Source organism: Haliaeetus leucocephalus, unplaced genomic scaffold (genome assembly GCF_000737465.1).
Source record: "Haliaeetus leucocephalus isolate CR32 unplaced genomic scaffold, Haliaeetus_leucocephalus-4.0 Scaffold162, whole genome shotgun sequence".
NCBI lineage: Eukaryota > Metazoa > Chordata > Aves > Accipitriformes > Accipitridae > Haliaeetus > Haliaeetus leucocephalus.
Window position 1 is genome coordinate 6,214,136 of NW_010972598.1, and position 15,111 is coordinate 6,229,246.

At 37.1% G+C, this 15,111-nt stretch overlaps 1 protein-coding gene across 1 annotated transcript in view; it reads left to right on the forward strand.

The window, feature by feature from the left end:
* Positions 1 to 877: 877 nt before the first annotated feature.
* The window catches only part of SIPA1L2 (signal-induced proliferation-associated 1 like 2), an 87,289-nt gene continuing 73,055 nt past the window's right edge, over positions 878 to 15,111 (forward strand). The window contains exons 1-3 of the mRNA XM_010562652.1: positions 878 to 2,499; positions 8,972 to 9,105; positions 10,493 to 10,681. Of these exons, the coding sequence (XP_010560954.1) occupies positions 1,035 to 2,499; positions 8,972 to 9,105; positions 10,493 to 10,681 (1,788 nt within the window). The 5' untranslated portion in view covers positions 878 to 1,034. The remainder of the gene's footprint in view (positions 2,500 to 8,971; positions 9,106 to 10,492; positions 10,682 to 15,111) is intronic.

Genomic DNA, 15,111 nt, shown 5'->3' on the forward strand with positions numbered 1-15,111 from the left:
GCTACTATATTTTCTTATTTGTGGAAGACAACAGACATATTCTTTAGTACAGTAACTGAGTTAACAGTCTAGGTTTCCAACCGGAGGAAGGTAATGTAACAGAAACAACTATAGCTCTTTTACACAGCTAAATAATAATTTATACTCCAAATAAAGGAATGTAAGTAAATCTCCCTTTGGGGAGAGGGGGGGGGAAGCAAAATAAATTTTTTTCACTGCATTAATCCTAGTAGAGAGCCTCCTTATCTTTCAAATGTTCTTTTAAATGGGACAAAACACTTTTCTCTGTGTAAGGTGCGCTTTGTTTCATATACTTTACTTACATTTTCTACCAGTCTTGCCCCAGTAACTCCTGTGTGCATTAACCACTTTCAAGCAAACTTGAAAAAGGTGCTTAGAGATAGGTATGTTCTTTCATGTTACGTAAAAAACCCCCAGTGATTAGACAGAGAATAAGAATCTGAGTGGCTGTCAGCATTGAAGGAAATGCAGAGAGAATTTTATGCGGCTATTCTGCTTGGCAGAACCTGGTCTGCTATTCAGTGTGTGTGTGTACTGGTTAGCCCATGAGAGAGATGCAGGTTCAAACTGCTCACATCCTGTGGGCATCATGGGAAACTGGGATTATTGCATTTGCTGGGTTTTAAGGAGGCAGAGGATAGAAAACCATACAAAGTAAGACTCATTAGTTCCAGTTTCATGGGGTATTGTGTATATACAAGCAACATTGGAATCTTACCATTACTGACTAGAAACATTTTAATACACTTTCTCTTTTTTTTTTTTTTTATGAACAGATAAATTTGTCTGGATTAATACTGAACTGAATGCGTCTGAACTGAAGGAAACATTTTAAGACTGGTCTCCTGACAGAAGTTGTAGAAAAATGGTACACTGAGGTTTCTGCTTGTACTTCTGGGAAGACTGTAACTGTATTTTTATATTGCAGTTTATTGGCCTACAAAAGATAATGTAATAACGAACGTAACAATAAATTTATGCAATAGTAGCAGTTCCCTTCCCACTGACTGGACATGAGTGATCAAAGGTCTTTGCAAGAAGATAAGCACAAAGTTAGCAGAACTTCCTCCAAGTTCAGGGAGTCTTCAAGAAGCATGCAATCTGATGATTATTTTGCTAGAAAACTTAAAACTTTGAATGGTAGCATGGGTCCTCCTGTTTCTTCAAATGCATCTAGCAAAACTGAAAACAATCAAACAAATGGTACACCAGCTGTGCCTAAAATGGGTGTTCGAGCAAGGGTATCTGAATGGCCTCCTAAAAAGGATTGCTCTAAAGAGCTGAGTAAAGCTGCTTGGGAAAACAGACCTCCAACCAGTTACGAAAGTGTTGGCTCAGTACTTCCAAATGGACAAAATGACCAAAGTGATGGACAGCAAGAAGAGCTAGAACTGGAATTTACAGAGGGAAAATATTCGATTGGAGATCTTTTTGTTCATTCCCCTCAAAGGGGACTTCATCCCATAAGGCAAAGAAGCAACAGTGATGTGACAATAAGTGATATTGATGCTGAAGATGTGTTAGACCAGAATGCTGTTAACCCAAATACTGGAGCAGCTCTTCATAGAGAATATGGCAGTACCTCTTCAATTGATAGACAAGGCTTGTCTGGAGAAAATTTTTTTGCAATGCTAAGAGGATATCGAGTAGAAAATTTTGAACATAAAACCCTTGCTCCATTTGGATTTTCTGAGTTTTTTCACTGTGATCCTACAGTTTCTCCAAGTCTTCATGCTGCTGCGCAGATTTCCAGGGGAGAATTTGTCAGGATTTCTGGCTTGGATTATATGGATAGTGCCCTACTTATTGGTCGAGACAGGGAGAAATCTTTCAAGAGGAGACTAAAATCAGAAGCAGTAGAAACATCTCTATTTAGAAAATTGCGAACAGTTAAAAGTGAACATGAAACTTTTAAGTTTTCATCTGATCTGGATGATAGACTTGACAGAAATGTTCGTTCTTGGAACTGTCAGAAATGTTTTGCACATTATGATGTTCAGAGCATTTTGTTTAACATAAATGAAGCAATGGCAACCAGACTAAATGTAGGAAAAAGAAAAAATATAACCACTGGGGCTTCAGCTGCGTCACAAACTCAGATGCCAGCAGGCCAAACGGGAAACTGTGAATCTCCTTTGGGAAGCAAAGAGGACCTCAATTCAAAAGAGAATTTAGATGCTGATGAGGGTGATGGGAAAAGCAATGATTTAGTATTGAGTTGCCCTTACTTCCGGAATGAAACTGGTGGGGAAGGAGATAGACGGATTGCACTTTCTAGGGCAAATTCAGCATCTTTTTCTTCAGGTGAAAGTTGTTCTTTTGAGTCCTCTCTGAGTTCCCATTGCACAAACGCTGGTGTTTCAGTACTGGAAGTACCAAGAGAAAACCAGTCCATTCACAGAGAGAAAGTGAAGCGTTACATCATAGAACACATTGACCTCGGAGCATATTATTACCGCAAGTTCTTCTATGGAAAAGGTAAATTTTTTCTGATGCAACTTTTCTGAGATATTCATGCATTAGATATAAGTTGCTTAGTAAAGATTTTTTTTTTTTTCCTCTTTCTTCTCTATAGAGAGACCTAAGTATTACAGGGGATCCTGAAACTCTTTACTAAAATTAAGCCTGTTATTCTTGCTCTCCCAGAGGGATATTCAACAACCAGTGGGTTATGTATAAAGTTATGCAATACTTGTGTAAGTTCACTAAGTGTGGGGTCTTTTAAATTGGTACGTAAACTAACTCCTCTGAACCAAATTTTCTTGGTGGGCAGGAGGAAAAGAAGACATTTATATCCAGTAAATGCATTGGAAATATAGATACCCAGAGTGGAAATCATTCTTTCCTAAAAGGTGCCTCCAAAAGAAAAGGCTTTATTATGAGGCTTCTGACTTCCTTCTTCTAGATTCTGTTGTCTCCAAGTGTCTCTTGGGGCCTTTCCTACTGTATACACATATACATACTCCTTAAACAGAGAGCTTCTGATGACATTTAGTTTTTCAGATTAAAGAAGGTTCGTTTATGCCTTTCTTTTAGCCTTTTACTCTGTTCTTTTCAGATATGTTCACACTGCAAAATGCCAGGGTACTCTTCTCAGCAGAGTCATTATCTTGGTTTGAATCGTTATTCAGATAAACTCTTTCCACTCTGTGATCTACTTTGGCTGTCTACAGACAGTAGATTCAGTACTGCATCGTGCAGTGCGTGTGAAATCTCTGTTTTTGTGGGGACAACCCCAAAATACCTGTCTCTGTCCTTTCTGTATTATGAATTACAGCTCAGTCTTTTTGCTGCTATTAAAAGAAAAGAAAAAAAAAAAAAATCTGCATCTGTCCTTAAAAGACTGTTTGTTACTGCTCAAGCCTTCCTGAAATCATACTTCCTCTGCTTTCTAACTATATTTGAACAGCAGGAAATAAGCACTGTACTGTACTCCTTCCTCCCCTGACCCTTTAAGGGGGCTCAAAAGACGATCCAGTACAGTGCTTGTTTTCCCAATACAGTAGACACCTAGAACATATTGGCTGTAAAACCACTTTATTTAAAAGGCAAGGAAGAAAAGAATCTTGATCTGTCATGGGAGAGGAAGAAAAAGACCCAGAGCTAAGGAAGGAACGGGCAGTAAATTTAGATGTTCAAAACGGCTTTTAAGCTAGGCAGGTTATAAAGGACAAAAAAGGGCTGAGGGAGTCAGAGTGGAAGAGAATGAATGTAAACTTGTAACAAAAGGGTAGCATATTTTTTGAGGGGCAGAGAGGAGAAAGGATTGGCATAGATGGAAATAAAAGGAAGATTGTCAATGGACAAAGGTGGTGGCAGGATAGGGGAAAAAAAAAAAGACAAGGATTAAGCCAAATGATAGAGGGCTTGTTTGTGAAATGTTTTTATCATGGATGAGTTCCAGGTTCTGAAGGGCTGAACATGTTTTGTGAAGAAAAAATCTTGTCAGAGAGATTAAGAAAAGGAAAACAGAAAGAGTACTCAAACCCACTTTAAATAATATACTATAAACAAACCTAATGACCTTTCTGGAAAGTTGATGGGAATGTAATTAGTTTTAATTAACTTCTGTTCTGGTGTTATGTATATAAGGTCTCTTGACTAAAAGTAAAGTATGTTTATATTGATATAGTATTAAAAAGTTAAGAAGTAGCATCTGAGAATTTTATGCCACATAGTATAACAGTAGGAAACTTAAATTGTTATGCCCTTGTTACTAATTGTTCTGTAGGTAGAGTTCTTCAAAAGTAAATATGTTGTGATGCATTTAATATCCAGTAATAAATTATTACCCTCTCACCTTTACAGTGATATATAAGCCATGCCCTGTTCCACATTATCTTTCTATAGATCTGTGACAGAAGCTACATGAGAGAAATCTGTATTGGATGGCTCTTATGAGACAGATAGCAAGTCAGGGCAAACATGTTGGTGGAACTAAAAACTAAATTTTCAATACCGATTATCTCAAGGGACCAAGCATGTAAGGAATCTCCGGATAATTTCCAGCTGAACACAGTTCTTACCTAAGCAAAGTTTATTGTGGATGGAGGAAATAAACCAGGCATTTTTCCTTGGGCACCAAAATGTCTTGCTGCTGTGCTGATCTCTCCTATAAGAAGAAGTGACATTTATATGCATACTGAGTCTTACTTGATGCTCTTCCATGACAGTGAGCTCTCCTAGCTGATTGTTCATTGAACTGTAGATTTAATAGCACAGTTGAATCTAGCAAAATAATTGTGGAAGGATGAAATAAAAATTTAGCAAACAATATTCACTTCTATGTAGAGACATATGTAATGCCACCAATTTTCTTTGCCTTTAATAAGGTATCTATGAAAAAGAAATAACTTTCTGAATATTTGATTTAGTTTGCAGTTTTATAATTGGCACTTGTCAGCATACAGGTTTTATTTCTGTTTTAAGATGCATGGAAGAAACACCCTGGCATGTGTAGCACTAATTATTCCATTCCCTTTCAAGAAATGAGAGATTTGGAATTCAGTGTCTTCTGAAATGAGCTGTAGTTTTATACTGCATATTTATAAGCTTTGTAACTATTGTTAAAATCAAATCCAACACGACTGATGTTAAAATATGTTAATGTTTATGGAAAATATCTTCTCAGTTTTCAGTTAAGGTTTGTAAAAGCTAGAATATTTTCTTTTATCTCATGGTTTTGATTTATTAATGGTGTCCTTTAGTGAACTATATTTTTGTGGGATAAAGGGGATTAGAAGGGGGAAAAAAGCTATGTTGATTTTTAAAAAGGATAATTGAAATACACTTTTATTATCATTGATTTGTCCTTTTCCCCTTGTGCAATTATCCTCATAATACCTTGAGACTTGACTATTACTACCGTGCTTTTTATTTGAGGGGTGCTATTGTATCTATCTGCTGATATGAGACTGAAAAAATATCCTAGAAGAAATGTACAGGCTTAGCAGGCTTTTGGTATTAACTAAGTTTTGTATAAGTAAGACTTTTGTATTAGAAGAAAAGTTGACAATTATTCCTCAGAATGAAAAAAGCAAGAAATGAGGGATATTTTACCATTTCTCTTTAAACAGCTAGAAAATAGCACTTATTTTCTTCTCTTCTCTCCAGTCAATACTGTTAAATCAACATAAATACATTTAAATGAGCTTAATGAGTTTGTACTTTATGATATTTAAGAAAAAAAGCACCTTGAATTAAAAATGTTTTCCCCAAATCCCAGAATATCAGTAGCCGTGCTACTCTTTAATTTATTTCAGCTTCTTTAATTCCCATTCTTGAATCTGTTCTGTCTATTTTAATTTTAATGTACATTAAAAATAACATCTTTGGGTTTGTGTCTTTCATATTGTACAAGAAATAAGCAGTTATCTGCCAAGCTAGCATTCTTCTGCTCAGTAATACTGCAGCCAAGAAATCTAGTAACTGTGTAATACCCTTTTCTAGATTTACATCAAAATGGAAGGCTATAGAAACCCTAACTGAGAAGTTTACCTTTTGTCAAAGCCTGAATATGCAGCTGTGGGGAGTTTTTATGTTGTTGAATGTGTTTGGCCTCTGAATCTCTCTCTCTCTCGTCTGTGAAATCCTGTTCTATATTTGATAAATTTGTCCATTAAAGCTCAAAGTTTTAATTTAACAGTAGGAAATCCATGAGGTAAAATTTATCCATGCAGGTAGAATGCTCAGGTGGGGAAGGAATGTAGTTGGTGAGCATGAGTGAATAATTTAATGTCTGTGCCCCTTTGATCCCAAGTGTTCCTTCCAAAAGTAGGATGCTAGTTGTAATGTCCTGCTACTCATTTTCTCTCCACTGGGAGATGGACTGTAACAACCAACTTAGATAGATAGATTTTTTGAAAGGCTAATGGAAACTTAATTTAAACTTGATTTGACAAATAAGACTGTCATTTATCTAGAGATAACTTTATCTTTTTGTATCCATTCTGAGAGCATGGATGACTTATCAGTGAAAGACATTTTGTGAAAACTTTCTTACGCATTTCTATAAATGCATTGTTAAAAAAAAAGTATCAAACTAGCTTAAAATTGCTAGCAAGTGTTTTTTAATTGAGACAATCTGAAAAGGAGAAATTATTACTTCATTGCTATTTAAAATATGGAATTATAGCATAAATTGGATTGGAAGACATTTTGGAGGTCATCCAGTCTTAATTCCCTGTTTGAAGCTGCTTTTAAAGGTAGATTCTGAACAGGTTGCTTGGAACCTATTCCCCTTTTAGCTTTTGGCCATCTCTAAGGATGGAGATTTCACAAACTCTCCTGGCAACCTGTTGCTGTGTTTGATTCCTCTCAATGAAGGGCTTCACCTTATAATGGTTGCATCTTGTCATTTCTGTACCTTGGAGAAGAGTCTGGCTCTCCCTTCTCCATTAACCCCCCATCAGCTAGTGGGATCCTGCAATTATTTCCCCCCCCTTAACCTGCTCTTCTCCAGGCTGCACAAGCCCATCTTCTTCAGCCTCTCCTCATCTGTTATATGCTCCAGCCCCTTAATTATCTTGGTAGTTGTCTGCTGGCCTTGTCCCACTCTGTCCAAAACTGAACGCTACTCCTCATGTGGCCTCACAAATGCCAAACAGAGAGGCATAATGTCTTCTCCTGACTTGCTGGTGTGCTCTTGCTAGTGCAGCCCAGAGTGTGGTCAGCCTTCATCTCTGCAGGGGGTTCTGCTGGCTGCTGTGCAGCCTGTTGCTCACCAGGGTCCCCAGTACTTTGCTACAGAGCTGCTCCTGAGGCTCTTGGTCCCCAGCCTGTGCTGTTTTATGACCTTGTTCTGCTCTAGATACAGGTCTATGTTGGTCTTCAGGAGATTTTTTTTGTCAGTCCATTTTTTCAGATTGTCAAAGGGAGAGTTTGTTTTAACACGTCAGGTTGCAAACTTCAGTGGGTTAGGAGTTGCTTCACATGCAGCCCAGCTGTTCTGTCTCAGCAGCAGCTGCCTCCAGGGGAAGGGGAGAGTGGGCAGTGAAGCACAGAGACCCTCCAGCTATAGGAGTCTACCTGTGTGAATGAGTTAAATGCCTTTGCCTGCTTCTGTAAAATACTGCAAGGTTTATGCATTTCAGTATCTGCCCTATGCACGTGTTACTCATTTGTTAAAAGCCTGCCGGTTATTCCCCCTTCATCTGTTGCACCCAGCTACAGCCCTAACCTCTGTACATGAACTGTTCTCCCTGAGCTTGGTCATATACATGAACTTGTTGAGGATGCATTCCATTCCATCATTTAGGTAATTTAAAAAAATATTAAACAGTTACAGCTCCACTATCAACTTTTGTTAAACCTTTTAGTAACTGGCCAGTAATTGGAACTTGTATTACTGATCACAGTCCTTTGAGGCCAGCTGTCCAGCCAGTTTATGTCCACCTTGTAATTTGCATGTCCAAACCATGTCCTTTCAGTTTAGCTACACGGATACTGTGGGAGACTGTGTAAAAAGCATTGCTAAAATAAAAGTAGGTAACATTCATTGCTCCTTTCTCTCATCCATAAAGCCAGTCATCTCATTGTAGAAAGCAACTGCGTTGGTCATGCATGATTTGCATTTGGTAAATCTATGCAGGCTGTTTCCAAGAATCTTTTTGTCCTTCATGTGTCTGGAAATGTCTTCCATGAGAATTTGTTCCTTAATCTCCCTGGGAACTAAAGTTTATGGTGACTAGTCTATAGCTTCCCAGACCCTCTTTCTTGCCTTTTTAAAGGTGGGTGTAACCACTCACTATGACCTTTCAAAGGTGATAGAGTGGCCTTACAGTGACACTGGCTAGTTCCCTCAACATGTATCCTGTTTGGTCCCATGGACTTGAGTGGGTCTAGTTTGCTTAAAAAGTCTCTAACTTGAATTTTCTCTTATGTCGGTAGCGCTTTACTCTTTCCCAGACTGGGACAGTTGGCTCAAGGATGGATTTAACTATTCATCAAAGACTGAAGAGTTTCTAGCCTCAGTTTTCACTTGTTAAAGCTGACTTGCTGCTTTGAATGTAAAGCTTTAAATAAGAATAAATTGAATGAAATGGAAGGAAGCTACATAGCACCTTATTTGTTTGAAGACTCTTAGCTTTTATTGAAGACTCTATGTAGATAGTTTCTCCAAAGTAGCTTCTTACAGCATCAAGCAAAATGATTAATTTCATAATAACAAAAAATGCAAAACCTGCAAAAACCTATTATTTCACAGTGGCAGCAATTGCAGTAATTCGAGCTATGTGATATGACTGGCCATTCTGCTCATCAAAATTAGCATTTTGTGATTTATGTACTTATTGTGCAGTTCAGAAGATCACAAGCTAGTGTATTTTACAAATCTCATAGCTCAAAAATAATATTTTTTTCTTGCTGAAGAAATTTTTAATGAGATTTGATAAACATTTTCTAGGAGACTCATGGTTCATTATTCTCTTCTTTCTTCACTCTTGTGTAAAAGAGCATCAGAACTACTTTGGAATAGATGAAAATCTTGGACCTGTAGCAGTCAGCATCCGGAGGGAGAAGGTTGAAGATGCCAAGGAGAAAGAAGGATCTCAGTTCAACTATCGTATAGTCTTCAGGACAAGTGAGGTAATGTTCTTTCAGTAATTCTGCAAAGGAATGGAAAAGTTAACTTAGAACTTAGGATACTAGTTGGTTGTCTGTGGATATGTTGCTAACTTTGAAAGTAAGTCTGTTAATGGGAAAGGGATGTATCTTGTACCGTTAGTAAATGTAGTTGCTCCTGGAACAGTTTTCCTCTTCTGTGCAGCATAAAATTTTTCTCTTTTTGAGTGGGCATGCAAAAGGAAGTAAGTTGGCTGAATGGAACTGCAAGGGGCAAGCAAGGGAACAGATAATAAGAACAAATCTGAAGATAAGTTTGAATCAAGCTCCTTTATGTTACGTTTCTAATCATAGGAAAAAAAGATTAAGAAATGTGGGGAAAAAAGGGAAGGGAAAAATATGAAAGCTAGTACTATGACTTATTTGTATTTTTGTGTTTTGTTTCAAAACCCTTCCTAAGAAGCTTTTTTCTGTGAAATGTTTTTTTTATACTGCTACGTACATGATTTTTGGAATGAATATTAATATGTTGATAAAAATAACTGTCTTATTTGGAAGAGTAGCTCACTTGAGATTGTTGTGGAAGGACACATCTCATAACTTCTATTTCAAGTGAATTAGTATCTCTTGCAAACTAATTTCTTCTTTATCACAGCAACTAGCTTTGATTTGTATGAAAATATGTGATGTTATTATTGTAGCAAGCAACTATAAATTTTCATAATCCTTAGGACTATTGCTTTTTATTGTGATTAGGACATAGAGAAGTGTTAGCTAGACCTCCTGATATCTCTAGCCTCAAGTGCTTTTACAAACAGAGATAGAAACAGATATATATAAATTTTTTGTTTAGGCTAGGTTTTTCTTTTATTGTCAAACAAGGGGTGCCTCTGTAAGTATCTGTGGAGAGGTGATTCAGCTGACTCACTTCTGAGAAATGACTCTCTTTTTGCCAAATCCAATGAAGATAAAGCAGCATGGTCTAAAAAATAGGTGGATGGGTTAAATGAAGGTGCCATTAGCTGTGGCTTACCTCACCTGTCCAACCTCACATTCAACTACTGTGTCTGCTAGGGTAGTATGGCATTAAAACTAACAATTTTTAGTTTTCCTGGTGTTTTAAATATTTTTTTTCCAAAATAAGTAATAGTCTTAGGAATTAGAGTAAGTTAATAAGATCATCACTGAATTTCCTTAATCAAAAAATATATTTGTCACTGAGACAATAAGAGCCTGTCTCCTCTTCAAAGGTTATTTAGTAATCTTTTTTTCTGGTTAAAAAAATTAAAAATAAGGATCTTTTTCTTCCCATTCTTTCTTCCATACTTTTGCTAAAACCTGAAGTTTATATCTTTAAAAGTCATTGTACTATTAGAACTAAAAATGTTTTGTGTGTTTTACTTTACTGCAGCTTACTACACTCAGAGGAGCAATTTTAGAAGATGCTATACCATCCACTGCTCGGCATGGCACAGCAAGAGGTCTGCCTCTCAAAGAGGTACTAGAGTATGTAATACCAGAGCTGAGCATTCAGTGCCTGAGGCAGGCTTCCAACTCACCCAAAGTACCTGAACAGCTGCTTAAACTGGATGAACAAGGGGTATGTAGCACGTGACTTTTCTTTAAAGACTATTCATTTAAAAAAAAAAAAAATCTTAAATATTTTGCAGGCAATGTTAATAAACATGGGTCTGTAATGCAAACCACTCACTTTCCTGGTTTTGGAGATACTTGTGTATTTTCATTGACGAAATGAGGTTTGCTTATCTAAGCAAATTATTTTTAAAATACATTGCAGCTTAGGAAAAAAATTATTGGTCTATGGAGATTCTCTTTAGATCGAGTGAGTGAGAGAAAGATTATAACTAAAGTTTTAACGTCAGTAAGAAGTGGTTTTCATAATCTGTATGTGCACTTTAATGTGTACAAATGCTGAATGCAAATGAAAATACATCTAACGTTTTATTAATATTGTGTATAGGTAAGGAGGCAAAAGGATATAACACATTATGTCTCCACATCTGAAATTTTGGGTTGCTTTTACAATAACATTTTCTGATTAACTTGCAGTAGTCTTACTAGAATGGAATGCTTCTGGGTTCAAACAACCAAAACTGTGATTGAGACTAATGAATTCACTACATTGCAAGGAAATATTCATATGGTTTAAATTTGGGGAGAAAATGGTGAGGCTTACTGGGTTCAATAAAGTGAATCTGCTTCATTCAGAGCTAGTGATTAAATTTATAGCTTCTGAGTATTTTGTGAAGGACAGGCTTGTGATGGCTTTTAAAACAATTTTTAAAACCATGTTTTTAAAAAAATGTTTATTTAAAATGAAGATTGCACTTTCTAGGCAAAAGTCAGTATCTATCTGTTGAAGTTGAATCAGCTGATGGATCCAGTTCATTATGATGGTGGTATAATTAATTTTTTTAATGCTAATTCAGTTTCAAATATAGTGATTGCATCTAGCATTGGTGTCTACCAGAATTCTTCTGTCTTCTCTTGTGGCTGTAGCAATTGCTCAAAACCAAGTAAATGTAGGCAGAGGAAGAGAATTGCTTTTTGGGGTGGATTGTTAAGCTGGTTTTGTATCTATCTTTTACTACTTTTGTTCACTGTAGTCTTTGAGAAGGACTTGTAATTGAAAATTCATTTTGCCAAATGTCCTTATTTTCTCCGGTGTTTGTCAGTTCTTCTGGTAAAACAATGAAGGGGAATCAGAAGCACTCAGTTCAGAATTTAAGAGTTCCTGATGGATGTACTGTTGCTCTCTGTCTTTTCTGTTTGAGCTCCAGAGTAAATTTAGTTTAATGTAATAAATAATATTCACTGCTCAGAGGGGCAGTATGTTTTAGGCAGTATAGAGTACTACTTTATTTGACCTGACCTGAATATTTCCCAAACTCACTATAAGTATTTCCCCAAAACTGGAAATGGGGATTATCCACTGAACCGACCAAAGTAATTATTTAATCATCAACCCCTGGTTTTGAGAAACAGCAGTACCTAGCACTTCTTTTTATTTTGGGTGATCAATTCTGAAAATTCAATCCTGTTGTGAAATGGGCTGTCACTAGGCAAAATGTAATATTAATGTATCTTATGTGCTGCTTATTATGAGGTAATTACTTGAACGTAGACAGAAAGCTGTGCATAGAACTGGCATGAGATCCATTTATGCTTTTAATCCTCTTATGTACTTGATGCTTTCAGTTTATTAATCAAGCAAATATAAAAAGAATTATGCTTGGCAACTGAAGGTGATGACTGGCTGAAGTGTCATGAATTTGAAAATATGAATCATGATCTGGAGGATTAATACTGTCATCAGAATAATATTAATTTTGCGTAACAGTGTATTAAAAGTTTGCGTAGTTCCTCAGCAGACTGAAGACTGTTCTGGTGTTTTGATTTCATTTTCTACCTGTCTCATAGTTTTCAGTGAAATCTAGTATGTATTATGGAGGAAATGTGTGGCTAAAACTTTGTCTCTAAAATGACAGTAGAAAGTAGATGCAAATTGATGGTAGACCTAATTTGAATATATAAATAAAGAATCTGCATTTTCCCAATTTATTCTGGCATATGGTGATCAGCATTAGAATTGGCTGTAAATTTACAAGAAAAGTCAACTATTTATCTATAACCTGAACAGGATTTTTTTTTTTTTTTTTTGTTTGTTTTGTTTATGTCTCTCTAATTCCCCCCTAGTTCCCCCTCCCCATTTCCGCTAGTGGTTGTTTATGGTATATATGCTTTTTGGTTCCTCTCACATCCCTCTGGGAATGTTCACTTCTTTCTAGGCCAAAGGCTGAAGTTTATGAAAAGCCCAGGGAAATTAGGAGCTTTGACTGCAGTGATATTTAGTGGCTATTGAGTGTCTAATCTCCTGAGATTCCTTGCCAGGAAAACTCTAAAATCTTCACATGATGAAAGTCAACCAGTTGTTGTTACATGATAAAGAATCTATACTGTACAAGAAGACGACAAGATGCGAAGATTCAGTAGTGAGTGATTCTGACTAGAACATAGTCATTTTGAGTCAGGAAGGACTGCTACGCACCTTTAATACATATCATATACCCAAGTAGCTAAATGGGTTTAGAAATTATTTTCTGATGTCACATTATTAAATTGTTCTCAGTGTTACACTAAATCTAAAATTTCTAATTTAGAAATCATGAAATCAGAAACACGTGTGCAATTATTTACTCAAAAAGACCTGAATAAGCATGTGGTACCATTTCAAAACTGGCCAACTCTTATCAGTTTTAAATATTCTGATATTTTACATGCCAGTTAAATGCATCACATAAGAAGATCCTGCCAAAGCTCATTTAGTTATTTCTTTCTTAGGCATTGATGTTCTAAAGGTACCTCGATTTCTGCTTCTGCACAGTCCCAATGATCTTGGCATGCGAGTTCTTTTGCTTAAGTCTTCTAATTTCACACTCATGAGTGCTCCTAGCACACAGGTTGGAGATTCAGGTTACTACAAATGAGCTTGCAGCTGCTGCCTTGTTTAGGAATAGTGGTATTGGTAGAATCAAATTTGTACATAATTGCCTAGTGTTTACAGTACTTGTCCATGAAGTGAAAACCCAGGATTAGCTCCTTCCTTGGGCTTGGGGGTTTCAGATCCTCATCTTCAATGTCTCCTAGGACAATGCTTAAACCATGAGATGGTAGGTTGTTTTGGAAGATCGAGGTGTACTTCATTCCTGTTTTGGAACTATATTGATATTCATGAACAGATTCAGGAATGACTGGTGTCCTTAGAAAGAATGAAGGAGTGTGACTGTGTATTTCTAGACCGAGTATTTTGCCCAGGTGTGAAGTCAAGAAAATTAACTTAAATTCCCTGTGGTTTAACCTAAACTATTTGACATGGAGCTGGGATAGAGGTGGCAGTGTGCTCACAATCATTTTAAGTCTGCTGGGAAGTGTCAAGTAACAGCACTGCTTCCTGTAATCTAATGTTTATATGATCAGTTCTTTTCCAGTTTCCTCCATGAAATGTTCATGCTAGCTTTCCACTGAATAAAATAGTCACCAGTGTGCAATTTGGAACCTTTTGTTAAATACCTAACTCTCTCCAGGCAGTGCTTCAAAATGAGGATCAAACAAGGAAACACTCTGGATGGATAGCATCTAATGACAGTCAAAAGGAAATGGCAGCGAGCAAGCTGGTATCTTAACCCTGCCCTGCTCCAGAGCTCAGCAGTCTGACTCAGGCAGCTCCTACAGTGCATCCGTAACCCAAAATCTCCTTGTATTTCAGATGGTCATCCCTCCCATTCCACATCAAACTTTGGCACAGCTCCCAGTTCTTCCATGCTCTGTGCTGCCCAGGTGAAACCTTATTGCAGCACCATTCCTCATTCCTGTCCTTACTAAGCCTGTTCTTTGTCCCTAACTGCTCCGTGGTCAATGGCCTCCTGCCAGAGTATGTTCCACAGGGGTCACCTCTACATGAAGAAGTGAACAGAGGGAGAGGATGGATTGGGGCTCACCAGAGCGGTGGGAGGGCTGCCATCATACATTACTCTTATTCCTGCTGTGCTGCAGGTTTTCTACTCCGGTAGACCAAATTCTGTAGTGTGCATTTCTGTGAATATAGATCTGCTGAAATCAGAGTTAGGCCTGTTTGTATTAGAAATCATCCTACTGGTAGGCTTAACTTCATAGTAAGAAAAGAACTCCAGGCCCAATAGATGTTCTGAAGTCCCTGTTACTTCATTTTAATACATTTACCTTTTGGGCATGAGATTCTTAGTGTCAATGATTCTATCTATGGCCTTCAAAAATCTTCATTAACTTGGACACCTTGGGGATTCCTTGTGTGTTGGTTGTGCATGAAGGTAAATAGTTAAACCAAGAATGCTGTCAAGTTAAATCTTGAATTGCATGGGAGACAAAGAAAGAATACTAGCTTAAAAAAGCAGTAGCATCATGAAAACACAGAAGACTAGGTTAGTAAAAGCATAGTGAAAGCTTTTATTTCGCCAGGGGTGATGAGGATTT